The sequence below is a fragment of the Crinia signifera genome, chromosome 12, assembly GCF_055691185.1.
Source record: "Crinia signifera chromosome 12, ASM5569118v1, whole genome shotgun sequence".
In the NCBI taxonomy this organism is placed as follows: Eukaryota; Metazoa; Chordata; class Amphibia; order Anura; family Myobatrachidae; genus Crinia; species Crinia signifera.
This window is the reverse complement of record NC_139228.1, coordinates 9,491,980-9,519,721: the sequence shown is the minus strand read 5'-3', so window position 1 is coordinate 9,519,721 and position 27,742 is coordinate 9,491,980. Positions and strand designations below refer to the sequence as shown.

Below are 27,742 nucleotides of genomic sequence, written 5' to 3'. Positions count from 1 at the left end.
ATGTGCACTGCTGGAAAATTAGGGCTCCCCTGTGGTCTTATGTCCCACCTCTTCCCTCCCTTCATACATATATAAGAGCAGGGGCTGGGGCGGGGGGGGGGGGGGAGCAGTGAATGCACCTCCCAGGGAGCAACAGTCGCCCCATTCCACACCTGATCGCAGAATTTCACACGTTCCAGCCTGGAATGTTCACTAACATTTTGTTCTGCTCAGAGAGCCACCTTATACCCCTAGAACGTTGCAGAGCCAAGAAGAATCATGCACGAATCGCAGAAAATACAGATAAACCTGCACAATATTGCACGGCGCAGGGGGATGAACCAAAATTGGGCAGAATTCTGCCAAACCTTGGCTCATCTCTGGGTACTATATTTGGAAAGATTTCATGAGTCTGCGAATAAATGACACCGGTAACGCAGAATATTCAGCACGCAATTGCGCGGCACACTACTATTTCCCTCAATGGCGGCCAGTCTGCTCCTTACAAAGATATCCCGTATACCTAAAGTAAAACATGTTTGAGGGCTGAAATTCATCTAGATCACAGACTCCTGAGGGAGATGACAAGCAGCCGACGCCATGTCAGCATTTCATAAGCGTCAAGTACAATGGAAGGTACGCGTGGTGTCCTTGAGCACAATGGGAACATTACCCAGAATCCTTACGGACCCGTGGATGTCAGCAGCTTTCTACCTGAAGATGGATTTAAAAACCCAGCTATTTTGGCTCATGAATCACTGCATAAAAATAATAAGAAAAGGATCCTCTGCACTAACCAGGCGCTGCGCGGTGACGGATTACAGAGGATTACCGGCCTCCTCGGGACTAATCCCCATTAATTCACGCTGCGTCCTTATTACTTAAAAACTTCTTTGTGCTTCTGGCGTATACGCAGCCCGGAAACTGAGACGTACCCAGCATGTGCGTGCGAACTTCACCCCCTTGACAAGTTAATAAAAATACAAATTGCGTGCTGGAAAGAACACGCTAAAAAAGTGTGTTTCAGTTTTGACATTACACAGACGTGTAATGCAACGCTTCTTACCTGCAAACAGGGCGACGCTGGCTTGCTTGGCGTCAAAGGGGCAACGCGCCTGGCCGTTAAACTCCTCCCCTTCCTGCTCCAGGGTTTTTATCTAAAAGCAAATCAGTTAAAATTAAGTCACTCCATAAATAAGCTTGAATTCTCTTTTACAGGTTTCTATGATGTTTCGTAAACGCAGGGTCATAAAGCACAAGTTCTCAATCTCCGTCCGCAGGACCCCACATAGTGTATGTTTTTCAGGTCTTCTCGGAGAATCAAAAGTAAAATATTAGCTCTACCTGTGGATCTTTTCAAATGTGTCAGTGATTAATGAGTGCACATGTGCACCTGCCTGGTGACCAGGAAAACGTGAACTGTGCGGGGTCCTGAGGTTCGAGCTTGAGAGCCACTGTCATAGAGAAATGCATTTTCCCTGCATGCTACATTAGGTATGGAAGCTGCCATATTGCTTATTCTGCCAGACATCTGTGGAGTCCAGTGAAACAGCGCCCCCCAATGGTCAGGATGAAAATACACATGTCTGAGCTTTAGGAAAAAACCTCAGCTATTGGGTACAATTATAATGTGTTAATGATGTTGGGTGGAATGAGAAACACTTTACCTTGTAGTTCCGGCACATTGGGTTGAATGAATTGGTGCCGCAGGCGATGAGCGTTCCGTCGTTTTTGGGTACCAGAACCTTGATGTAGTTATAGCACTCCTGCGAGAGAGAAAACCGCTTCAATTAGAATGTACTTTATTTTTTTCATGATAAAAACCTCAAACATAAAAAAAGACAAATTCTGAGAACAAGACAAAGGGAATACTCTGTTGCCTCCCTTCAAAAAAAACATTTTGTCAATACACGGACGTCATAAGCGCCCTGTTTCCTCGAGTTGGTCAGCACCCACTGCCATATCTCCAGGAATATCTGCTGCATATGCCATGAGATATTTTTCCTGTTAGCGGCATAAATAGACAGAGTGTTCTAGTACAAACACTGAACTCTGTTTATTTCTCCGTATATTATATTTTTGGAATTTATCAGCGAAGGTAATTTCTGAATGGTAACGCATTGCTGATGCAAGGTGCCCCAGTCCGTGAAGAATGAAGGAAATATTATTTTTTATCTTAATGTGTGCCGCTATTCAGCAACCGAGACTCTATGTCCAGATCATATCAATGAGGAGATGTGACAGAACATTGCCAAAGTACAAACAATATCGAAACAGCAAGTCCAAATCTCAATTATCTCGCATTGTGCTCTCATTTCAAACCAGAATCCTTATTTTGGCATTTTAATAAAAAAATCAATTCTGTAGAAAAACATTCCTCCTGTTCTGACATTAGGTGGAGACTATTGTCACATATACCTTTGATAAATATTACACTGGAAGGTGCGTTGCCAGTGGATACCTCACGGATGCCATTTTCTGCAAACAATAAGACGTGTATGTCTTCTGGGCTCATTTTTTAAAAGCTTTTGCTCCAGAACACAACATCATATAAATGATAAAATGCACTGGATCTTCCCTTATGTCTCCAACACGGCCTGAGTTTTCCAATAGACCTTCAACTATAACCTACCCATTTTGCAGCCATTTTGTGCAGCCATTTTGTGGGCCCAACCACGACATCCATAAATTTGCTAGATGGCTGTGACATTGCTTTGGGCTATGTCTAGGCGGACATTTTGTACCTCAGTGATGTCACTTAGGCCTGGCCTAGTTACTGTATGGTGCTGGTCAAATGCTGTAGAGCTGTGTTTAAAGTCTTCTTTAAAAAAAAACCACTGACTTTTTTCACAAAGAAGCCTTTTGTCGGGCATTGGCAGTACTTATAAGACACCGGCCTGCCACCAATAATTGTGATTTATCCCTGTTTAGCACCTTGAGAAGAAAGCAAAAATCAATAAATCTTATCTACTTGAAGCAATCCAATAGGTAACCTAATGGAAAGCGCTTGCAATCAATGTGAGCCAATCAAATCCTGACATTGTTAATTGCAGATAAAATGTGTTGAAAAGTCCATATTTATATAACTTTCTTTACCCACCATTCCTCTGTGTGGATTTTTTAACCCTATATTCCCTAAATATCTTGCACTGATGAGGTGTAAGAAGAGTGACATTTCTCCAGGGCAGAGTTGGCCAGAATGGATATGAGTCCCGGGCCTCAAAATTCCTGATGGCAAGCCTGTATCAAGATGACCTCTAGCTTCAGCAATAGGTGGTCTTGAAGGCTTTTTTTTCTTTAAGAGGACTTATGGCTCCAGGGGACGAGGAAAACGGTTTCAAAGACCAAAGTACCTCATTAAAGTTGAATAAGTCCACAAAATGGCTGCCACTACTCTGGGTGCAGGTGTCAGATAATACTCTAGTTTAATCCTGCTTTGTGATTTTACAGAATCTTTTATTAACACCTCAGTAATTGAATAAGAAATATGAAGTCAGAGGAGACATCGGCATACGGATGAGAGCTGATGAGTATTTTACGGACTAGCCTACGGTTCTCCTGTAATAAACTCTATTCACGCAGAGTCTGAGCAGTCAAACAGACACTCCATTAAATGTGTGGCAGCCATTACAAGGCCGACACTGCTCTGTTCCCTTTGTATAAACCCTCCCCGCCTGCAACACCTTCTCCCTCCCAATTCTACCTCCTCCCTAGGTGCTAAAATGGCTCCTCAGAACTCCAGCGCCGAATTCACTTTTCATGCTATTTGAATCCGCGACCAAAGTGTCACAGCTGGGCTGCTGTCCACTTAGCCGGGTCCCTGTACTTTTAACTCCGTAATAATGCATGGCTCTGTGAAATGTGCTGCCCTGCGGAGTTGAGAGGAGTCGGGCTCAGCGGTCGGGGGGGGGGGGATCACCTATTGCGGCCACACAAAGCCTTTTATGAGGAGACATTAGAATACACAGCTCATAAAATGATTGCAGGACGCTTCATGTAAAAGTATAAAAGTTTTCTTTCTGGCTTCATGGCTGCAGACAAAGTTAGCATTACAGTCTGGCCACTATTTTTGGTCTGGATAACTGCGAGGAACTAGCATGTAGCGTGAGCGTAGACCATATAATAGATGGTAGCCTGTGTCCAGGGCTGGCTCTAACATAAGCCAGCTGCCTAGGCTTCTCTGCTATCACAAAATAAAGGATGTCTATAAAGAAGACATCCTAGTTGTACTTAAGGCAGGTGGGTGGCTGTGGAACTTCTAAGAAGCCACCTGAAAAGAGGGTATTGGTGGCAGTAGGTTGAAGTTTTGCCTAGGGTCTGTGTGTCTGTGCTGGAGAAAGCTTTTCTTTAAATAAACCAACCACTTCCCTGATTTTGCCAAGACCGTCCTGAGTCTACCTTAGGTGTGACCCAACATTTATTGACTACTTCCCAAATTTAGGTCCATCGCCTAATCTACAGGACAACAGAACTCCACAAGATTATTGCGCCAAGACCTTCAGTTCCAGATGAGACCACTACACGGACCCAATAAGTTGACCTCTTAAGACTTTCAGCTGAACACATCCAAAGATCTAACCTTCACCCATTGTGGTGGACTCAGATGTGACTTACAATTCTTAGTACACAAAGGAGCAGAGGTCCCATTTTTGTATCGTGTTTCTGTTGACCTCTTTTGGCAAGCTCTCTGCTCCAGAGACCTGCTGGGCGAGCTGTAGGTGAGCCACTTTGCTTCAGATCAGAAATCTAATCAAGGAGGGCGGCGCAGAGACCGGTGTGGCGGTGTGGAAGGCACTGGAGTGTGAGACATTGATGAAGGGAAGCGAGCAGACGTTGGTGCTTAGCTCAGCAAGAGCGGCCCTCCTTTGTGCACCATCACAGAGCCGCTGAGTGGAAAGGGAGCTGGGTCAGCTGTTGCTCAATTCCAGCAGCATGCTCTTCTTAATTAAAGGCGAATTCTAATTAGTGCTGGAGTTAATTTTGTTTTTCCTGGGCCAGCAGTCGGAAGCTTTTTAATTTAGGAAATTTTCATTTAGCGAACAGTAACAAAAGGCCTTGAGCTGGGAGGGAGGGGGCGGTTGTGTCTAGGATCACGTCGGCTCATCTCAGTAAGCTCGTAAAAAAAAAATGTTCATCACAACCTATTGTGTGTGATACATCCCTAATTCAGCCTTCTGTTGTCTGGGGACGGAAGTGTCTCACATTCATTACTAGGATTAAGGAGCTGGATGGCTGACACTCCCCGCACGCTCCTAGAATCATTCAGGTTGCACCGTTATGTAAACTTTCCTTTGTACTATGACCTCTATCTGTGTGCTTAACCTAGAGTATCCTATATGTGATATAGGGGGAAGTGTAGCAAAAGTTCTAAGCAACCAATCAGCCACTACCTTTCATTTCAAAGAATACACTTGAGAAATGATCATTAGAAGCGGATAGGTTGATATGCACACCATCTCCACTTGTCCTCTTTAGAAGCTTAGAAACATCTCCACCCGTTTGTTTTATATGATCTCATTCTACAAAAATGAATTTGCATTTTAAATGAAACCAACCTTAAGGAACATTCTTAGGACTAGAAAAACCTGCTAGACCAACCTTTACCCAATCAGAACATTAAAAAGGTTCACAGAGCTAGATCAACCAATAACCAAACAGATAATTTGAATATTAACAGAGCTAAAGTAACTGTAGAATGATCGCAATACTAAACAGGCTAGACCAGACTGTAGCCAATCAGAAGAGAAGAGCATTCATAGGGCTAGACCACTCTGACTAATAGAATTTCCTTTGCGCTAGACCAACCTATAGACAAATCAGATTAGTAGAATGTTTAAAGGGCTAGACCAACCTGCAGCCAATCAAATCAATAGAAAGTTAATTGGGCTAAACCAACCCATAACTTATTGGATCATTAGAATGTCCCCAGGCCGGATAGACTAGCCAATGGATAATGGAAAGTTGGCCAGACAACCTGCTTAACCAGTGGGATCATTAAAGCAGTGTTAGAACAACCTGTAGTTGGTAACAATATGACATTCATAGGTCTAGATCAGTGTTTTCCAGACCCACTGACCGTCCACACATTAGTGATATCCCTACTTTAACACAGGTGGATAAATTAGATTGACTTGAAATAATTAAAGCACCTGTGCTCACGTGTGGATATCCTTATTACCTGGACTGCGAGTAGGCCATGAAGACCTTTTTGTTTTAAAAAACACTGGGCTAGACCAACCTGTATCCGGTAGGTCACAGATCATATTAGCTGTTGGGCTTGGTTCTAAAAGAATGTGCCTTATTCTACGGGGTGGATTTACAATACACGGTAAGACAGAATACGGCACCCACCTGCTGTTTGCCCCTCACAGCGCAGTTGTCCATATCCTGAGTCTTCCATGTTATATACTGAAAGAAACAGAACAAGTTTTAGGTCCAGGCGCAGGACAGACTCCATTAGCCATTCCAGGCCGCTACTCGGGCAGGGACGTGACCTTACCCTGTCTGGTGAAATCGTGTCTTTGGCTCTCTTCAGATCAATGGCGTAAACGTGGTCTCTAAAACACAAAGGGGCTCGGTAATCAAAGCTGCACATGGGATAGGATTGGCCAGATCACCCTTCCTTCTGTGTATAACGGCACAATGCCTCTGTATTGTCATAGGTGCATGCGGTTTTATTGGTAAAGCGCTATACTTGTTCGATCTTTCATCATAGTACGTTTCATAGAAATTCTAAACAGTATTCCAGTATTCTGATATTGCTGTAGAAAATACTAAATATAAAAGTGTAAGAGGTGAGGTCCGGCTCTGAGGGACAACCAACGTCTGCTGCAGTCCGCCATTTCAAACCAGCTGCCATTTTGTGCTCCCCCACAAATCTAAATCAAGAAAACCTTGTCCTATTCTTATTTCTATAACTTATATTTCTGTACAAAGGTCTATTTTAGGCAGGGACATGAAGATTACAATCTATTTAAAGCACTTCCAAGGCATACCCATTATCATCTCCTCAGGCGGAACCAGGTGAGGAAATCTGCATTGTAATTATGCACATTTTCCTCTGCGACGACAAATGATGAATCATCTACTGCTATAGATGGCTGTGAATAAATCTCATGTGTCAGTAAAATAATGGCTGCATGCTTCTATCCACACGGACACGCAGGCTCAGCCATCACATGACCTTATGCCACAACGGTAAAGGCTCTCTGCATCCTTTACCACAGATGCATGGATTTACTACAAATTACAATTTTAAATGGCAAAGAATCCCCCCGAGATTTTTTTTTAGCGCATCTGAAGCGCTACAATACGTATATTGAATTGTTTACTGTGACCTAGAGAGATGACAAACCCACCAATGACATTATTGCCCTGGCTTTCCTTCCAGCACTCACCTTGCAGCGACAAACAAAGTTTGGTTGAGCCGGAGCATCTTTTGGAAGTCCAGACCTAGGTGTGCTGAGTCGTCGTCGGTCATCCCGCGGAACCATGGATAGGACTTTGTGCCTTCAGGAGAGAAGCAGAGGTGGTGAGCAGATAAATGGTTCTGCATAGGGGTGCAACCCAATGTGGTTCGCAAATATGTTTTTCTAGAGCGAGATAGGCTAATTTACTTTACTTAAAAGGAACATTTTAAAAAGGCTCTAGGAGCTCGTTAATCAGAACGCGGAACCACAGAGCATCTAATGTTAGAAGTTTTGAAAAAATGTGGCAGCGTTGCACAGCCCCACGAACTTGTCTCTTGGTAGTAAGCTGCTGGGGAATTGAGAGGCTGTTTTTTGGTTAAAAAATGTCTACTTTCGCTCGGTATAGGTGATGGATCCACTTAACAGTCAAGGAGATAACACAGGTTGGATAATTCATAATTTGGTCTGAACATTACTTGATACTCTAAGTGGGCCAGCGGTTGGATTGAAGTATGAAAAAAAAAAAAACTTTTATTTCGAACAACAAAAAACTAATTGATGTACTACATAAACCATTGTGCCATAGGCCGCATCTCCGCTATCTGCTCCACAAAAGGAATTCTCTTTGTCTACTGTTAAAACCAAAACAACAAGTATTCCCATGGAAGACATGCTGATCAAGAAGTCGAAATCTGATAAAAAGGGTCTATGACGAAATGGAAACCGAGGCGAGATTAGTGGTACTTACTTGCTGCATCAATTGTTCTAAGAGGGCTCAGATCTTTTGGGAACACTAGTGCGATGGAGAGCAGACATCTGACCAGGAGAAGAACCACAGCAAAATGCACGTGGGACATTCTCGTCTCCTTCACAGGGTAACAGAAACCAGAGGCTGGGACCAAGGCTTTTTAGGGGAGGTTCATTCTGATCCTGGAGGCTCTGCAATGACAAAAACAAAAACCACAATTAAGAACAAGTATGTCATGGGATAAACTCAAATATCATCTCAGGAGTGTCTGATGACAATGATGGAACCAGACAGTCACAGATATTAATCTACCACCTTTGTCCAGCAGGCTTGTGCTCTGTGTTAGGGGCAGGACAGCCATACATTGTTAATTTATATATGGGGTGTATGACTAACGCTTACGGTTCATGGTGAATGCACAACAGCGACCCTTTTTCCCTAGTTTCCCAAACCCCTATATCTGCCTTAGGCCTACACTGTTCATTTTACGTGGTTGGGAATTATAGTTTACCTAGCTCTATGCTATGCCGGTTTCTGTTTTCAACCCGAGATACCATCTAGATTCTAGAACAAGCTCTCAGCTATCTTTTCCCTGGCAGAATTCATATATCGCAGTATCCTTTATCTACAAATGAAAACCTTGTGTCTGTTTTAATTTCACACATCATAATTTTGTCTCCATAGACTTCTAATGCGATGGACCTCTTGAACCCAAGTGCTGGGAAACGCAAAGCTTGATTAATAGGAATGTTGATCCGATCTGATATATAATGTCTAGCAGAACTGCTACATGTAAAGTCTATTTATTACCAGCACAGCCAGAGCATATTATCTGATACCTCTCTCCTCTTCCTCCTCTGTTCTCCTAGCCCGTTTGGCTGGCCGGCTCTCTGGAGCATCGTTCGGTGCACAGAGAAGGCATTTATTGTCCAGGCTGACAACCTGCATTTATTTTATTTCCAGGCACAAGAGAACCGGCCTCAGTATTTGTAAATTGCTACAGCACTTAGGTGGCAGGACTGTGTAAGATACACTGTAAGCAGTCCATTTGCATATGATATATCATATGCAATCCCAGCTAAGCCTGCCGAGAGGGTTGGCGATGCGATATATGTATTGTGTAGTCCGTGCGATCTTTAGGCTCACGGGACCGAACATCGCATCGGACTTGGTGTATGGGCATCTTAACAGTAGCAAACTGCCATTCTGGAACTAGTAGTGCCCATCCCCATCCAGGGGCTGTCTGATCACTGTCACTGAGGAGGCAAAGATTACAGCCACCTTGTATGGACCGGGGATGGGGTAATAACCGGAACGTACAGGCCATATGAGGAGACTTTAATCTCTCTCTTCCCGCCTCCCAAATGACTTGTCACAGGCAGCCCCATGGACAGAACACATTGCCCGGATAGGGATAGAGGAGGGGTAAATACTACAAGCTCCAGAGTTTTCTGCAGTGAGACAGTCCGGCGCTCCAGTGTTCGCACCGTTCCAGCTTTTACCTAACACCAATAACGTGTTCTGTTCCTACGCTTCAGCTGTCCAAATCTGACTGAAAATGTAATGGTTTCTCAATGCACTCTGCCATTTCTCTGCGAAACTCCACCACATCCAAGTCCAATCATGAAACAATCGGCACAATAATTGTATGTGGTCCCTGGGGCGACAATGTCGACTACTAATGGTCAACAGTGACTAGGCACCTAAGAATGGTCGACATTAATAGGTTGACACAAGCTTAAGGTCGAGCAACATCAATAAAGTCACCAAGTTGTTCATGTTCCTGTCAGTTCTTGCTTAGTAAATATGCCTTCTTGTACCACACACACACACAATACATGGTTCAGAGCCACCCCAGCAGCCTCCGGTTGATGTACGAGCACCAGACAGTACATGATAACACAGCATTAATACGCTGTCGCTCAGTGAGCCCTGACTGAGTAATGACAGAAAAGTGCTGCACGCGCGTCAGCAGACCTCGCATTGTAAGTGTCATTTTGGGTTTTGTCCGGCGGTGCTGAGACCGGAGACCACTTACAATCCTCGCAGGAGCGCTGTTGGCGGCAGGATGCAGCGGATGTGCTTGGCCACAGTTCCCGCATGTAATATCTTCCCGGCGTGAACGGCCCAGCACGTGGTTCCTGCAAGGTGCGGCGGGTAATAAGTGCGTGCCAGAGTGTAGAAAATAGCTCCCAATTATTTCCTACCAGATGGAAGTAAAATGCAAGGCAAATGTACCTTAAAAGCACACCGGGCAGACGATCCCCCCCCCCCCTCCCCTCCCTAGTGATACTAATTTCAAGCCATTTCCAAGGCCCAAATTGAAGCAAAATTACCCTCCCGAATTTGCAGGAGATGGGAGAGAGTGGCACCTCGTGGCTCAGAGAGAATTAGCGTCTGTAATTAATTGGATGAACTCTGAGGGGTGCGAGTCCTAGGCGGCTGTACGTATGTCTGCATGTACCATGCACGGCAGCCTGTAGATCACTGCAGACTAGCCGCTGACTGACACTCGGTCGTTAGTATAACCGCTCCTTGATGACGGCTCACTATTAACTCAATTCGTTATTCCCAGCCACCAGGAGATTAGATGCCAGCTGTTTGCTGATGGAAAAAGCTGAAACTCACTTGAAAAAAAGAGGAGATATATAGCAATTTGGGGAATTGGAGAATAAAATAAATAAAGGTTTATCTGCCTCACAGTCACTGTTCTGCGTCAGAGTTTGCAGCAACGCCATGGCTAAAATGCGGGGATGTGAAACTCGCTTTGATAATGTCATGGCTGACCACCGCTGCAGAGATACATGGTGTTCTCCTCATAAACCATCATGATAATGTAAATTCCTTCATTGAGTTTAACAAAGGTACTCCCCACGCACAGAGCGGAGTACCGTCTGCTGTGGAAGTCACCAGGTTTTAAGCGCCAATGAAAACACATGCCTATTAAGTTTTGATTTTGGGGGTGGTCGCCAGGGGTCTCCGCCTCATTGAGCTCTGCTCTACACGTGCATGAAATAGATTGGACCGTGCAAACTGGAAGGCCTTTTCGGAGATCATATTTATCAATGGTCACAAAAAAAGAAGATCAGCCTATTTGTTCACTAAGAACTTGCAAGGTCACAGAGGCATAATTTCCACAACATTGTGTTTTTGTTGGCGGTTCTGTCATGTGGAGCCTTTTGAAGTGTATTTAAGTTTGACCTAATAAGGCCAATAACGTGTCATGTTCCCCAGATGACCCCAAATCCAAACGGCTAAACCTGTCCCTAGATTTGCGGCTGGGTTCTGTAAGTAAACGCAGTGCGGTGTGGTATTGGCAAGTGCTACGGCGGAGGCCCTCTCTGTGTCAGCCTGACTCGGGTGGCTAAGGCACATAAATAAACCCACGGCAGCTGCCGTTTGGGGTCTGGTTACACTCTGTCAATGTCACATTAGTGGTATGAGGTACAGGCTGGGGGGGCTCGTGCTATAGGTAATGTTAACAGAAGCAGTGAATATGTTGGGCTAGTACTGGAACAGGGACGTCGGAGAAGACCCTTTATGAATACAACACGGTCCCTACAAACCGCCTGTTGACAAGACGGCGGACATGAAAGGAAGTGACAGGCTGTTTAGAGGCCGCATGTGCGTGCCTCTCCGTCGCAGAAGGCGGGCCCATGTGTGTTCCGACACCCCCCTCCACCTTGTCTTCGCACGCAGCCTAAATCAAGTTGACGGGGAAAGTCCTGCCGAGCGTCTCGCTTGAATAAACTCTCCATTACGTTACAAAGCCACGGCATTTTCTGCCTGGCTGGCTCATAGGATTTCATTACCTGAGCACGGTGTCTCTGGGTGCGTGTCGCACATAATTCTCTTTCCTGTGCAGCTTGTCACAGACATTTTATACTCTTTGGCGCTCAAGCGACACGGAGAGCGAGTGAAGCCAGAGGAGCGCTGTGACAAAGAACGACTAGCAAATGCAAAAAAGAGTACCCGGCAGCTCCTGAGATTGGCGGCCTAATGATAGCCACTGTATATAAACCACCGGTGAGGGGAATGCTGGGTAATGACATGCAAATGAACACTGATGCAATCAAACAGGACATTAGAGTTGGCTGCGATCAAGGGTAATAATAACTGGAGCTAACAAAAAAGGAATATGATCAAGCCGACATTGGCAACAAAACAAAAAAAAACTGGGTGCACATGCAATCATAACAATGGCGCCATACAAAAGAACATACTGTCCTTACCCACTATCCTTTGCTGCAGAAGACGTACAGTCATTACCCCAAATCCTTTGCTTGCAGAAGGAGCACAGCATATACAGTACTGTAGATGTGAAAAACTGAAAATGTCCAAACCACAAATTCAGATTCGGGCGTCTACTGGCGACTGAATGAAACTCAAGCGTCATTGATTATTACTCATTAACCCTGGTTATAGAGGGTTATAGTTTATTGACGTAAGTTACTCAGATGCCCATGTGAAAAGCGGTTGTCTCAGACTGTTGATGCCAATCCTAATACCCCAAGCACAGTGCAGTAATTGTAATCATATTAGCCTTCTGGCTGAGGTATCTTTATTATTTATTTCTCTTCCCCTCTCTCGTTTGTCACTTTTCACGTTCCTTGTTTTTTTGTAGTTTGTCACGTTTTTTGGGTAGTTTGGACGACCCTTTCGGGCCTTCCATTTCCCCAATGTGCCGAAGCTCTCGTGTTTTGGGGAGAGCTTCGGTCCCCCGAGGATGACCCCGAGCCGCAAGGTGGAGGGAAGTCTACTGAGGGTCTCTCCAAACCTTCGGGTGCGGAGGACTCACCGTCCTAACCCTTCCGGGGGTTGAGGAATGAGGGTCTCTCTAAGCTTCGGCGAAGAGGACCCACCGTTCCCTATTTTCCCCTCTTCGGCTTATGGTTGAGAGGGGTTAGGGGGAAAACGGGGCCCGTCTCCTTCGGGAGATGGCCCAATTCGATCGCATGGCCCTACACCTCGGGCTGAGTTTAAAAAAAAAAAAAAAAAATTTGTAATCATATTTACCCACTAATTATGTTAAGCCATCAACAGACTAAATAACATTAAACAAAAAAGCTGTTAATCAGCCATTTTGCCATGCTGGAAGCCAGTTTGCCATGCTGGAAGCCATTTTGCCATGCTGGAAGCCATTTTGGAAGCTGAACCACTATTTTGTACCGTAAAGCAACCTATCAATAAACAATGGTAGTTAACCATGTTAATGTTATGAACTATGCAGATTCCTGATAACTTCTTACAGTGCTGAATACTACCCATATACTGTACGAACACATGCCACAATATATATGCTGGGTGACAGGATTTTTTATGTTTGCATTATATTGCGATGACATCAGAAGGGTTAATGAGCTATGCCGCGTTACCATCGTCGCTGACGGAGTGCTGTACACATTTATATTTGTCACACGACCCCAGTCTCTTAAGTCGCTGTGTCAGAATGTTTGTCCGCAGAATGTAGCTTCTTGTCAACATGCTTAAGGCGTTATGTACTGTAGCTTGGGATACAGCCAAGTGGTCTTGGCATTTCTGTGTACTCCATCTTTGCATTTCTTTCCCAAGCCTGCTTAATGGGACCCTGGGAACGTCCAAAGCCCTGAAGGCGACTCTTCCCACAGTTTGTCTCCCCGGGGTCGGGTGCAAAGAGCAGACAAAGCCGTTGGTGCGGCCTCTGTACAGACTGCACCGCTTCATGTTCTCACGCCCCGGCCTGCGCAGGTCGCCTGTATCCCTACACACATTTCATCTTATGCCCAACTTATTTTCCCGTGTTTTAAGAATCTAAAAGGATCATAGGACATATAGCCATAATTTACGCGGGTGCAAGAATTTAATCTGGGTTTTAGTGGGTGGTCAATAACCAACCCCCCTTTTCTCAGAAATAAGTGTTGGTCATTTCCTCACATTGGCCCTTATTCAGATCTGTTCGCAGTACAAATTTGTTTGGAAAATGGGCAAAACCATGTGCACTGCAGGTGGGGCAGATGTAACATGTGCAAAGAGAGTTAGATTTGTGTGAGTTATTTTGTTTCTGTGCAGGGTAAATACTGGCTGCATTATTTTTACACTGCAATTAAGATTTCAGTTTCAACACAACCCACTCAAATTTAACTCTCTCTGCACATGTTACATCTGCCCCACCTGCAGTGCACATGGTTTTGCCCATTTTCCGAACAAATTTGTACTGCGATCAGACTGGGTATTTAAGGCTTTTTTAGTTTTTAGTGTGTTTTTTTTTCATTTATCAATTGATACAAGCCATTTTATTGTTATATTTGTGCATTTTGTATTAAAATCTTTATTTAGCTAGCCGTGTGTAGTGTACGCCATACCTCAGTAAAGCAAAAGCGCTGTTCTCCATTTATTTTTATTTTTTTATTATGTAAAAAGGCTTTCGGTCAACTAGAGAGGTTGTAGGCGGCCATTTTGTCAGCCGACAATACTCATGACAGGGCAGCCTATGAATTCACTACGGGTTCGAGAACTTGCTAAGGTAAAATAGATGTATTATAGATGTACTACGCTACGGCAAGTATAGCCGCTATGGATAATTGCTGTAGATTCCTCTGGGTGGCGTGCATCTTGTTCCTGTCAGCCATTTTCCTGCTGCCTGTCTCCTGAATCTCGGTTCTCTTCTTGCGTTCCCTGCCTCCTCCGCATCTCTGTCTCCACTTAGTATGGATAAAAACAAGACAAGTTTGCTAATTATAACTGCAATTTACTTCAGATGGTGGCAGAGCAGTACCCGACGTCAGAGCCCAGGATATGTAATGTCTCCTCAAATGATAATCCCACTCATTTTCAATTTATAGGACAGTTAGATTTTATTTTATTAGATTTTCTTGCCTAAGACAATTGCATAGCGGTTAATTAGCCCCTCAGGCAGACTCTGTATTGACGGTCCTTATATCTCTCTCTCTAATTGGTCAGGCCAACACCGCAAGGGGAGATAATCTCCTGTCAAGAATGAGGCACGGTGGCCGAATTGATTTTGGATTATCCATTGAATTAACATGGATGACAATCTTGTGATCTGACTCAGTTGTACACGGTGGTAATGGTCGTTTCTGTCTCTCAGCATTCTTAATTTGACCGCCTTTTGTACCGGAAGGACAAAAAAACAGATGAAATATTGCAAGAAAATGAAGGTAATATTGCGCTGCTGTCACTGGGTCTCTCTAGCGGACGCTTCTCTATGCTTAGTTCTTGCACTCCGCTAACCGCCTGGATTGCTTTATCCAAGCGGAGCAGATGTTGAAGCCCCTCCCCTTTAGCTAACCGGAGAAAGGGAAGGTGGACTGCACTGGAGGAACATGTATGTAGCATATTGGTGTATGTATTCCTATGGGGTCTATTTATTAATACCGGTGATTTGACTACATAAGTGAACGCTAGGTCGACCGTTAACATTCTGACACCATTTGGTCCACATACATATGGCCAACATGGTCAAAAAGGTCAACACAAGCAAAAAAGTTGACACAAAATTTGGTCGATACATGAAAAAAGGTCAACATGGATTCCGATTGGAAACAGTAAAGTGCGCCGAGCGCAGGTGGAGTGAGGCCCCTGACCCGAAGTGCGGTGACCTAAGGAGACGCAGTACACTAATCCGGGGTCCAGGTGCTCAGGTGTTGTCAATGACACTCCCCCCCCCCCCCCCCCAAAAAAAAGAAGAAAAATCATGTCGACCTATTCACGTCTTTACCTTTGGGCTTGTGTCAGCTTTTTTCCAGTGTCGATCTTGTGTGTGTCGACATTCTGCTGTTGACCTAGACGTTGTCAACCTAATAAACCACGCCCGTTGATCACTCCTTTCTTTACCGAAAATTCCCAGGGAAAGGGACGGGTTATAGTCGCATCATAAATAGTCACCAATATCCATGTACACAAAATGATTGGCCAGGTATTTCTGTGTGTCTGTCTGTACCCACAGTCCCATAAGTGAGGGTTTGGGGTTACCGAGGACGCCCCACTTGATGCAACACCTCCAGCAATAAGGAGGATATTTGCAGGAGTTTCAATGGATAACCTGATTACAGACAGAAGGGACGGGAGCTGCGGTGCCCAAACACTTAACACTAATGACGCCACTGAGAATAACACGGATGGTACAGGATGTCTTCGCCTGCTTTCTCCTAGCTGAATAAAATAACAAGCCATCTCCCAGCGCTCCCCGAACACGCCGCTGACAGGCCGCCAAAACAACTGGAATCTCATTATCCGCCGTAATTCCTCTTTCATTAATGGAATATTTGATGGAAGGTCATTGCGAGACCATTACATTTTTATTTATTAGGTTGGGTGGAAAGCCCATAAATGCACCTTTGGTGGCGAGCGGCGATGGCACGTGCGTCATGTGGGACCGGCACGCCCGGCGCGGCCTTTCTGGCCATCGCTTACAAGAAACGTGCTATGCTCTTAATGCATAAACTTATAGATCGGTATAATCCCCTTGTATACTGCGCCGCACTGAATGCAGAGCCCACTGAATTGGATAAACAAACCCTTGATATAAATAGCTTCCTAATCCCCCCCCCCACCTCCACTCCCCGCGCTCCTAATGCTTCCTTATATCTCTCTCCCTGAGCACAGAGAGGCTTCTGCTGCTTTCATGCCCGTCTCAGCCGCTTAAGCCCCCAGGTGCGACGCCCTGCACAGTGACAGGCGTCACGCTGGTGTAGAGACTTGCAGACTGATGCACGACCATAGAACATAGACAGCTGTCAGTGTGTGTGTGTGTGTGTGTGTGGGGGGGGGGCATCAGCTTCCCAACTGCCCAATGAGACTGGCACTACCCTGTTCTGGCATGTCACACAGAAAATGCCAGGCTTCATTTCTGTACATCAACTCACTCAGCCCTTTAGTAGGACCTGGCTGCCCATGGAAAAGCTACAGATATCAAAGGACGGTCACCACCCAAAATACACGGAGAATATTAAGTGAATGACAGAGGAAACATCAGACAAATGACAGTAAAGAATAATTCATCGCTTGCCCTTTGTTCCTCCCTTGCTGTAATCCCAGTGAATTTATAACAATAAACATGGCTGGAAATGAATGTAACGAGAGAGATGGTAGTTTTGGGGACAACAAAGGTTGTGATTGGCTCGCTAAAATTACGCTGATCAGCAGTTAGCAGCAAATTCATTTGCAACCATTCACCAACAAAGTTTTCCAGTGTGTGCAGTCTGTGCGTAGCCCAGGACTTACTCAGCGGGTATGATAGGAACAGGCTAATCAGAGGCGGAGCTGACGCCACACACCCTCCCTTCAGACTCCTGTGCACCACCAGTTACCACCCCCAAATGCCAGGTTCCTGTCAATCAACTATGGCCTGTAAGATTGCACAGGTCTGAATAACCCCCCAAAGTTCCAATTCTTGCTCTCTACGTATTGAGATGTGACAATGCACAGTGCAACCTCCATGCCAATGAATTATATCCAAATTTAGATGATCCCCAAAGCAGTTAGTAAGAGATACTATACTGGGTAAAGTGCTGGGAAATGGCGCTGATGATTCAATGTAAATGTATCTGTCTCTCATTGCTTTTTTCACCACAAAATGTAACAGTGTAATGTGGGCTAGGTGACATGGGGAAGATTGCTAGACTAATGAGGGAGAGAGGGAGATTGCTGCTATGTCAGGGAGTCTCCTGCAGAATGCAGGATCAGAGGTAACTATGATGTAACAGTGTAATGTGGGCTAGGTGACATGAGGGAGATTGCTAGACTAATGAGGTAGAGAGGGAGATTGCTGCTATGTCAGGGAGTCTCCGGCAGAATGCATGAGGGGAGGTAACTATGATGTAACAGTGTAATGTGGGCTAGGTGACATGAGGGAGATTGCTAGACTAATGAGGTAGAGAGGGAGATTGCTGCTATGTCAGGGAGTCTCCTGCAGAATGCAGGATCAGAGGTAACTATGATGTAACAGTGTAATGTGGGCTAGGTGACATGAGGGAGATTGCTAGACTAATGAGGGAGAGAGGGAGATTGCTGCTATGTCAGGCAGTCTCCTGCAGAATGCAGGAGGGGAGGCAACTATGATGTAACAGTGTAATGTGGGCTAGGTGACATGAGGGAGATTGCTAGACTAATGAGGGAAAGAGGGAGATTGCTGCTATGTCAGGGAGTCTCCTGCAGAATGCAGGAGGGGATGTAACTATGATGTAACAGTGTAATGTGGGCTAGGTGACATGAGGGAGATTGCTAGACTAATGAGGGAGAGAGGGAGATTGCTGCTATGTCAGGGAGTCTCCTGCAGAATGCAGGAGGGGAGGTAACTATGATGTAACAGTGCAATATTGGCTAGGTGACATGAGGGAAATTGCTAGACTAATGAGGGAGAGAGGGAGATTGCTGCTATGTCAGGGAGTCTCCTGCAGAATGCAGGAGGGGAGGTAACTATGATGTAACAGTGTAATGTGGGCTAGGTGACATGAGGGAGATTGCTAGACTAATGAGGGAGAGAGGGAGATTGTTGCTATGTCAGGGAGTCTCCTGCAGAATGCAGGAGGGGAGGTAACTATGATGTAACAGTGCAATATTGGCTAGGTGACATGAGGGAGATTGCTAGACTAATGAGGGAGAGAGGGAGATTGCTGCTATGTCAGGCAGTCTCCTGCAGAATGCAGGAGGGTAGGCAACTATGCAGTAGGTAGAGATGGCTGTGCCCATGGAGCTGACAATCTAGCTGCTGCCTGAATGAATCCAAATAGCAGTTTGTTCCTGCTGGGTTCTATATGCTGCCAGGCCCCATAGTAACAGCGTAGGCTGCAGCAGCCTGGACTCTCAGCCCTCTATTCCTGGTACGATTTACAGTCAGATCCCGGGATGCCATGTGCAGGACCAACCCCAGGATTTGTAATTCCTTCCAGCCAAGCGAGGGTTACTGATGGCTGATGTAGTGCAGATAGGCCCAGGCTGCACAGTACACATGGCATTAATCAGAGATTAGTCATAGGGCTAATGCCGCTAAGTAGGAGCAGGGGATGACAAGGCAGGAGAGTGGCCCGGAGCTACGGAATAACACGGACTGATGAAGGGCACGCTTATCTGTGGAATTGCCTATTGCTCGGAGCCCGCGTCATTGTACAGAGATATTATGCGGGTAGAGAGCTGCCATCTCCCTGGATGTGACATACGATGGTCAAATTAGGAAACGTAATGGACCGTATGCCTATTGATTACGCTCAGCTGTCACTCAGGCGCTGGACGGCTGTCCACTATCTCTATGTGTATACAATAGGAATGCAGAATCCTATCAGCGGCCTTTGTATCCCAGTGTCACCTTGTGCTGACTGCCCATTGTGTCTCTGCTCCTGTCACTTCTATACAGCAAGGAATAGATGCTGTGTGACTGACGAGTGCTAGGAAGACTGTAATGCTAATGTGATAGAGGTGAGATCGTCCGGCCACATGTCACTGACCTGTACTAGCAGCAAGTCACCTAGGTATTATCCCACTGATCAGTGCTAGCAGCAAGTAACCTAGGTATTATCCCACTGACCGGTGCTAGCAGCAAGTCACCTAGGTATTATCCCACTGACCAGTGCTAGCAGCAAGTCACCTAGGTATTATCCCACTAACCTGTACTAGCAGCAAGTCACCTAGGTATTATCCCACTGACCAGTGCTAGTAGCAAGTCACCTAGGTATTATCCCACTGACCTGTGCTAGCAGCAAGTCTCCTAGGTATTATCCCAGTGACCGGTGCTAGCAGCAAGTCACCTAGGTATTATCCCAGTGACCGGTGCTAGCAGCAAGTCACCTAGGTATTATCCCACTGACCGGTGCTAGCAGCAAGTCACCTAGGTATTATCCCACTGACCTGTGCTAGCAGCAAGTCACCTAGGTATTATCCCACTGACCAGTGCTAGCAGCAAGTCACCTAGGTATTATCCCACTGACCAGTGCTAGCAGCAAGTCACCTAGGTATTATCCCACTGGCCAGTGCTAGTAGCAAGTCACCTAGGTATTATCCCACTGGCCAGTGCTAGCAGCAAGTCACCTAGGTATTATCCCAGTGACCAGTGCTAGCAGCAAGTAACCTAGGTATTATCCCACTGACCAGTGCTAGCAGCAAGTCACCTAGGTATTATCCCACTGACCTGTACTAGCAGCAAGTCACCTAGGTATTATCCCACTGGCCAGTGCTAGTAGCAAGTCACCTAGGTATTATCCCACTGGCCAGTGCTAGCAGCAAGTCACCTAGGTATTATCCCAGTGACCAGTGCTAGCAGCAAGTAACCTAGGTATTATCCCACTGACCAGTGCTAGCAGCAAGTCACCTAGGTATTATCCCACTGACCTGTACTAGCAGCAAGTCACCTAGGTATTATCCCACTGACCAGTGCTAGCAGCAAGTCACCTAGGTATGATCCCACTGACCGGTGCTAGCAGCAAATCACCTAGGTATTATCCCACTGGCCAGTGCTAGCAGCAAGTCACCTAGGTATTATCCCACTGACCGGTGCTAGCAGCAAGTCACCTAGGTATTATCCTACTGACCGGTGCTAGCAGCAAGTCACCTAGGTATTATCCCACTGACCGGTGCTAGCAGCAAGTCACCTAGGTATTATCCCAATGGCCAGTGCTAGCAGCAAGTCACCTAGGTATTATCCCAGTGACCAGTACTAGCAGCAAGTCACCTAGGTATTATCCCACTGGCCAGTGCTAGCAGCAAGCCACCTAGGTATTATCCCAGTGACCTGTACTAGCAGCAAGTCACCTAGGTATTATCCCAATGGCCAGTGCTAGCAGCAAGTCACCTAGGTATTATCCCACTGGCCAGTGCTAGCAGCAAGTCACCTAGGTATTATCCCAGTGACCAGTGCTAGCAGCAAGTCACCTATGTATTATCCCACTGGCCAGTGCTAGCAGCAAGTAACCTAGGTATTATCCCACTGACCAGTGCTAGCAGCAAGTCACCTAGGTATTATCCCACTGACCTGTACTAGCAGCAAGTCACCTAGGTATTATCCCACTGACCTGTACTAGCAGCAAGTCACCTAGGTATGATCCCACTGACCAGTGCTAGCAGCAAGTCACCTAGGTATGATCCCACTGACCGGTGCTAGCAGCAAGTCACCTAGGTATTATCCCACTGGCCAGTGCTAGCAGCAAGTCACCTAGGTATTATCCCACTGACCGGTGCTAGCAGCAAGTCACCTAGGTATTATCCTACTGACCGGTGCTAGCAGCAAGTCACCTAGGTATTATCCCACTGACCGGTGCTAGCAGCAAGTCACCTAGGTATTATCCCAATGGCCAGTGCTAGCAGCAAGTCACCTAGGTATTATCCCAGTGACCAGTACTAGCAGCAAGTCACCTAGGTATTATCCCACTGGCCAGTGCTAGCAGCAAGCCACCTAGGTATTATCCCAGTGACCTGTACTAGCAGCAAGTCACCTAGGTATTATCCCAATGGCCAGTGCTAGCAGCAAGTCACCTAGGTATTATCCCACTGACCAGTGCTAGCAGCAAGTCACCTAGGTATTATCCCAGTGACCAGTGCTAGCAGCAAGTCACCTAGGTATTATTCCACTGACCTGTACTAGCAGCAAGTCACCTAGGTATTATCCCACTGGCCAGTGCTAGCAGCAAGTCACCTAGGTATTATCCCACTGGCCAGTGCTAGCAGCAAGTCACCTAGGTATTATCCCACTGACCTGTACTAGCAGCAAGTCATCTAGGTATTATCCCACTGACCTGTGCTAGCAGCAAGTCACCTAGGTATTATCCCACTGACCTGTGCTAGCAGCAAGTCACCTAGGTATTATCCCACTGACCTGTACTAGCAGCAAGTCACCTAGGTATTATCCCACTGGCCAGTGTTAGCAGCAAGTCACCTAGGTATTATCCCACTGACCTGTACTAGCAGCAAGTCACCTAGGTATTATCCCACTGGCCAGTGCTAGCAGCAAGTCACCTAGGTATTATCCCACTGACCAGTGCTAGCAGCAAGTAACCTAGGAATTATCCCACTGGCCGGTGCTAGCAGCAAGTCACCTAGGTATTATCCCACTGACCAGTGCTAGCAGCAAGTAACCTAGGAATTATCCCACTGGCCGGTGCTAGCAGCAAGTCACCTAGGTATTATCCCACTGACCAGTGCTAGCAGCAAGTCACCTAGGTATTATTCCACTGGCCAGTACTAGCAGCAAGTCACCTAGGTATTATCCCACTGACCAGTGCTAGCAGCAAGTCACCTAGGTACTATCCCACTGACCGGTGCTAGCAGCAAGTCACCTAGGTATTATCCCACTGGCCAGTGCTAGCAGCAAGTCACCTAGGTATTATCCCACTGACCGGTGCTAGCAGCAAGTCACCTAGGTATTATCCCACTGACCTGTGCTAGCAGCAAGTCACCTAGGTATTATCCCACTGACCGGTGCTAGCAGCAAGTCACCTAGGTATGATCCCACTGACCAATGCTAGCAGCAAGTAACCTATGTATTATCCCAGTGACCGGTGCTAGCAGCAAGTCACCTAGGTATTATCCCACTGACCAGTGCTAGCAGCAAGTCACCTAGGTATTATCCCACTGACCGGTGCTAGCAGCAAGTCACCTAGGTAGTATCCCAGTGACCGGTGCTAGCAGCAAGTAACCTAGGTATTATCCCAGTGACCAGTGCTAGCAGCAAGTCACCTAGGTATGATCCCACTGACCAGTGTTAGCAGCAAGTCACCTAGGTATTATCCCACTGACCAGTGCTAGCAGCAAGTCACCTAGGTATTATCCCACTGACCAGTGCTAGCAGCAAGTCACCTAGGTATTATCCCACTGGCCAGTGCTAGCAGCAAGTCACCTAGGTATGATCCCACTGACCAGTGCTAGCAGCAAGTCACCTAGGTATTATCCCACTGGCCAGTACTAGCAGCAAGTAACCTAGGAATTATCCCACTGACCAGTGCTAGCAGCAAGTAACCTATGTATTATCCCACTGACCTGTACTATTGTTAGCAAAAAAGATTTTAACAAACACGATGACCTTGTAACTTATAAGCATGCTTCTCTACTAAACAAATACTGAACATTTTCTCCTTTCAAAATCTCCCTGGAGGGGACAAAAACATGTATGGCTGCCATACATCTGATGGCGGAGGGAGAGAAAGAAGGCAGAGGATGCCAAAATGCAGACCGATCTCAGAGGCGAGCCAAAGACTTACAGCTCACCATAGTATGTGACTGTGGTTGCCATGGTAGTCCATGACCATCTAGAATGATAAATCATTCATTTGGGCAGGAAGAAATATAGCATGGGGAAATAGTAATTTCCAGGTCTCATATTATGTATTTTAAGATTTGATTACTGCTTTTAAAGTTTTCCTTTTCAATATACTGTATATAGTTTTATCGATGCAGTCCAATAGGGCCACTAAATCGGAACAAATCCGCAGCATAATAGATGCAGTTTAGTAGATTTAGCTGTACAAGGGAACGTGCTCCAGGCTCTGTATATTATCTAAAGTCTATAACAGCTCCTAATAGGTCTAGCTTAAGGCTATTACTCACTAATACTCCCTATTCACCGGGGAAATGATAGCTACCTGAGCAATCTCTCCACAGACACCCCCGCATCCCTCGCCCCCCCTCCCTGGGGGGGACCAGTCGTCGGCCAATTATAAAGTAGCAGTGACATCCTCTGGGAGAATTCTGCGAGAACCGGCAGCTATTTATTCTCTGTATGCCTCTGCCAGTGCTGGAAGACTGGTTTTCTGTAAAGAAAGCATTTTTTCCCCACTTTCTAAACAGAAAAATAATCACGGTAATCAGGTCACATTCTAGCAGCGTGATTACAGAATATGCTTATTTGCACCGTGCCCCAGCTTGCTTGCCCCCTTGCGAATTGCGCTGCCTGTCTGCAGTCATTTATAACTGTTGCCACGCCAGAGCTGATTACCGTAATTCATGTAAGGGCGTATATTTGGTACATGCAGACACTTCCTGTGTACACACTCTTGTTAGGTGTTTGTATGCCATTGATGAAATATTATATTTTATACAGGTTGAGTATCCCGTATCCGAGTATCCGTTATCCGAATTATTCCGAAAACCATACATTCCAGAAAGTGAAAAAAAATTATTTTTTTTGCTAAAAACTCACTGGGGACATTTGTAACAGCCCTACTGGTGACATGATATGTAACTGGCACTATATATGTGCATGAAAATGATTGCTTGGCATTCAAATTCAATATCTGAGATAGTACACAAATTTTGTTTCATGTTTTGAAACCTTGTTTTTTGAACAAATAAAATATATTTGTGTGTATTTTATGTGGTAATAAAATATATTTGTGTGTATTTTATGTGTTTATACAGCATACATGCAAGATACTTCAAAATACATAATTGAAATATTAAAATATTCCGAAATACGGAATTATCCGTTATCCAAAATTCTCCTGGTCCCGAGCATTTTGGATACGGGATACTCAACCTGTATAGGTTTGACAGTCGTACATTTTAATTATCGAATTTACATGTTGGCCAAGCCTATAACTATTCTCATGCTCTTATTGGCTACAGGTTGGACAACTCTAAGGCCGTTCTCATGCTATGACTGGCTAAAGTCCTGTGAAAGTTCTCAAGATCTGAATGGATACAGGTTGGTCAATGCTATGACCTTATGGTTGTTGAAGTTATATGATTTGCTAAAAGTTGACCAACTCTATTGTTTTGATGGTCAACCCAACCGATGATGTTATAATACTCTGATTGGCTAGAGGTTGGCCAAACCTATGGTCGTTGTAATGATCTGATTGGCTAAAGGTTGGCCAACCCTATTATTGCTGTAATGCTTTGATTGGCTATAGGGTGGTCAACTCTAGCATTAATATCCATCTCTTATTGGCTAAAGGTTGGTCAACCCAACCTATAATGATGTAATACTCTGATTGGCTACAGGTTGGTTACGTCTATAACTGTTCTGTTCCTCTGATTGGCTACCGTTTGGTTAACTCTATGACTAGTTCTCTCATTGGTCTAGCCTTGTAACAGTTCTAATACTTTGAATTTTACAGTCACTAAACGGTCTCAAGGGCCTCATTGCAACCACCTGCTCTTGTCTGCAATGAGATCTCACAGCTATTTAGACATGGATTTGATTTCAACCTAGGCCCTATGTGTGTGGAGTTTGTATGTTTTCCACGTGTATTTGTGGGTTTCCTCTGGGTGTGAGTGTGGAACCCTAATGAGTCTATGTTCTACAGATTTAAGACTGCATGTCCCAACGGGGCAGAGATTGAGGCGAGGTCAGTGATGAATTGTTCTCTGTACAGTGTTATACGGGCCTCCAGCTGTTGTTGAACTACACATCCCAAGATGCCCTGCTACAATTTTGCTATTTGGCCATGCTAAAACTATTGCAGGGCATGCTGGGATGTGTAATTCAGCAACAGCTGGAGGGCGGAAGGTTCCCCATCCCTGTTATAAAACATTGGCTCCATATATCCATTAAATCTGGATTCTGCTGCATCATGGCACAAGCCTAGTAAATGTGCTGCAGATTGATTCCTGATCACCATAAACAGCAAAACAAAGCAGGGAGAACAGAAAGAATCCCTAAATGATACTCTCAGAGTCTAGACGCAAAGACGTACGTTGATCAATCACAGCGCCGTGCACAGCATACAGACAGGCCAGGCCTTCAGCATTTTTCTAGAGAAATCATCGCTGCTGGAGGTGTAAAGGTCGCTTTGCTTGTAATGCAAGTCATGGGAGGCAGAGGGGACCTACTCTGAGACTGGGAGGCAGTTCCTGGCTCTGCAATAAGAGTTATCAACAGTCGGCATCCAGATGATATGCCGACATGTGCTAGGTGACGCAAGCATGTCAACATGCATTAGGTCAACCTTGGCAAAAGGTAAAATTAAGCAAAAGGTGGGTGGCTTACAGGTATAGGGTAAGTGATTATGGGGTTTGGAATTGGATTCCTCACAAGTGTAAGGACAGCGGAGTCCTCACCTGTTCTAGGGCCTGGCACTAGTACTGTTAGTGCACTGACTTTCCCTCTAAGCGCAAAAAATGCACGGAACCTCGCTAACCAATTAGGAGTTATCTTATACATGCCTAGTTCAAGTTAGACAATGAAAGTGTCTGATTGGTTGATGACATTTAAGGCACCTAAATGCAATGGGGATGATTCAACAAGCCCCATAGATTGCCGAAAAATCACAAATTACAATGTGTGCATGCGCACCAGTGCGCAAGCACTTTAACTGTGGTCGTGTCACAACTGCAGTTTAAGTTGCAAAAGAGGGCGCTGACAGGCAGGGAAGGACCATTTTCGGGGGAGCTGTCTTGTGTGTTCGGACCACTCAGGGGGATGAATGCGGCTGCGTTAAGGATATATTGCACAGTAGCCTCGGTATGAGCTAAACATGGTCCAATAGTTCTCAAAAAATTGAGATGGGTACAAAATTTGGCAAGGAGAACAAGCCTGAGCTTAAATGGTTAATTGTATATCGTATCATTGTATTGTCCATTTCCATGCAGTTGGCCAGTTATGGCGCCTGTGCTAAACAGATCCAGTGGTGAATTACGTATAGGACTTGTGCGAGAAATGTATTACGCTTTATGATGAGGACAATATGTCAGCAAATAGCAATCGGTGTATCTATGTATTCGGCAATTACGGCCTAGGAACAGAGCACGGGGGAACGTGGGTCTGTCCATCCCGCAGTCAGGTGCGTCTGGGAACACTTATGGGCAAATTCCCCCTGCAGCACTTACATTGCAATGAGGCGGATATTTTCACAGAAGGGTTGTAGAAAATGGCGTTCACCCCTAGCCCAGAGCGAGGCGCTTCTGCGGTTCTACGTGTTTATGCCATGCCATGTCCTTATATTATCTGACCTCTAATAAATGCCCCCCCCCGCCATGTGCACTAGGCACCGGTCGCTGATTAGGAACATGAATTCATTACACTAATTGATTCCTCTCATGTACTAATTAAGAGCACGGTATTATAAAAATAACAGCTATCCTGCTGGTTTATTGGATCCTGCAGCAACGAGGACGAGGAGAGACCATTAGTGGGACATTAGCAGGCCATAACACCTGTCCTGAGATTGGAGGCCGGCACGCACCGGTCAGGCCACCAATAAGCCCTGTTATTGTCACTGCCGGGTGCTGCCGGGGAGCGAGGACAGGTGCCCACGTCAACACATCTATTTCTGGCAGGCTCTTCCCACTCACACACCTGTTACAAATTAGTTAATTTCAGTAATTATGCTCAGCTGCACATTAATTCTCTCATTTACTTGTTAAAGTTCACGGGCCTATGCCTGGCATCTGCGCCACCCTCCCTCCACTCCCCCATCTCACCCTTACCCACTAAATTGAGTAGTGGGAGGTAGCTGGGGTCCCATGCTACGTATGTTCCTGCTGGAGATGAAGGGGAGAAGCATCCAGTGTCCCTACAATCAGAGCAGCTCTGTAATCCAGATGTGACAGCAGCGCAGAGGTTTCAGCACCACATCCAAAAACACAAGCACCCGGTTACAGACGACCAACTAAAAACTGTTACTGTGCAAATGGTCTAGAACAGGCATGGACAAACTATGGCCCTTCAGCTGTTGTGAAACTA

The 27,742-nt window shown here is 45.6% G+C and overlaps 2 protein-coding genes across 5 annotated transcripts in view; one reads left to right on the top strand and one right to left on the bottom strand.

Moving 5' to 3' along the window:
• Positions 1-27,742, top strand: part of TNFAIP8L2 (TNF alpha induced protein 8 like 2) — a 422,216-nt gene that overhangs the window by 47,411 nt on the left and 347,063 nt on the right. Inside the window, exons 3-4 of one of the 2 annotated variants that reach the window (XM_083166499.1) lie at positions 15,076-15,293; positions 24,682-24,760. The gene's annotated coding sequence lies outside the window, so the exon portion shown is untranslated. The remainder of the gene's footprint in view (positions 1-15,075; positions 15,294-24,681; positions 24,761-27,742) is intronic. The other variant, XM_083166503.1, reaches the window with a different exon arrangement.
• The window catches only part of SEMA6C (semaphorin 6C), a 109,993-nt gene that overhangs the window by 24,022 nt on the left and 58,229 nt on the right, over positions 1-27,742 (bottom strand). For all 3 annotated transcript variants that reach the window (XM_083166487.1, XM_083166485.1, XM_083166486.1), the window contains exons 3-8: positions 8,137-8,327; positions 7,377-7,488; positions 6,479-6,536; positions 6,331-6,387; positions 1,647-1,745; positions 1,046-1,136 (exon numbers count right to left, since the gene is read on the bottom strand). In XM_083166487.1, the coding sequence (XP_083022613.1) occupies positions 1,046-1,136; positions 1,647-1,745; positions 6,331-6,387; positions 6,479-6,536; positions 7,377-7,488; positions 8,137-8,245 (526 nt within the window). In that variant the 5' untranslated portion in view covers positions 8,246-8,327. The remainder of the gene's footprint in view (positions 1-1,045; positions 1,137-1,646; positions 1,746-6,330; positions 6,388-6,478; positions 6,537-7,376; positions 7,489-8,136; positions 8,328-27,742) is intronic.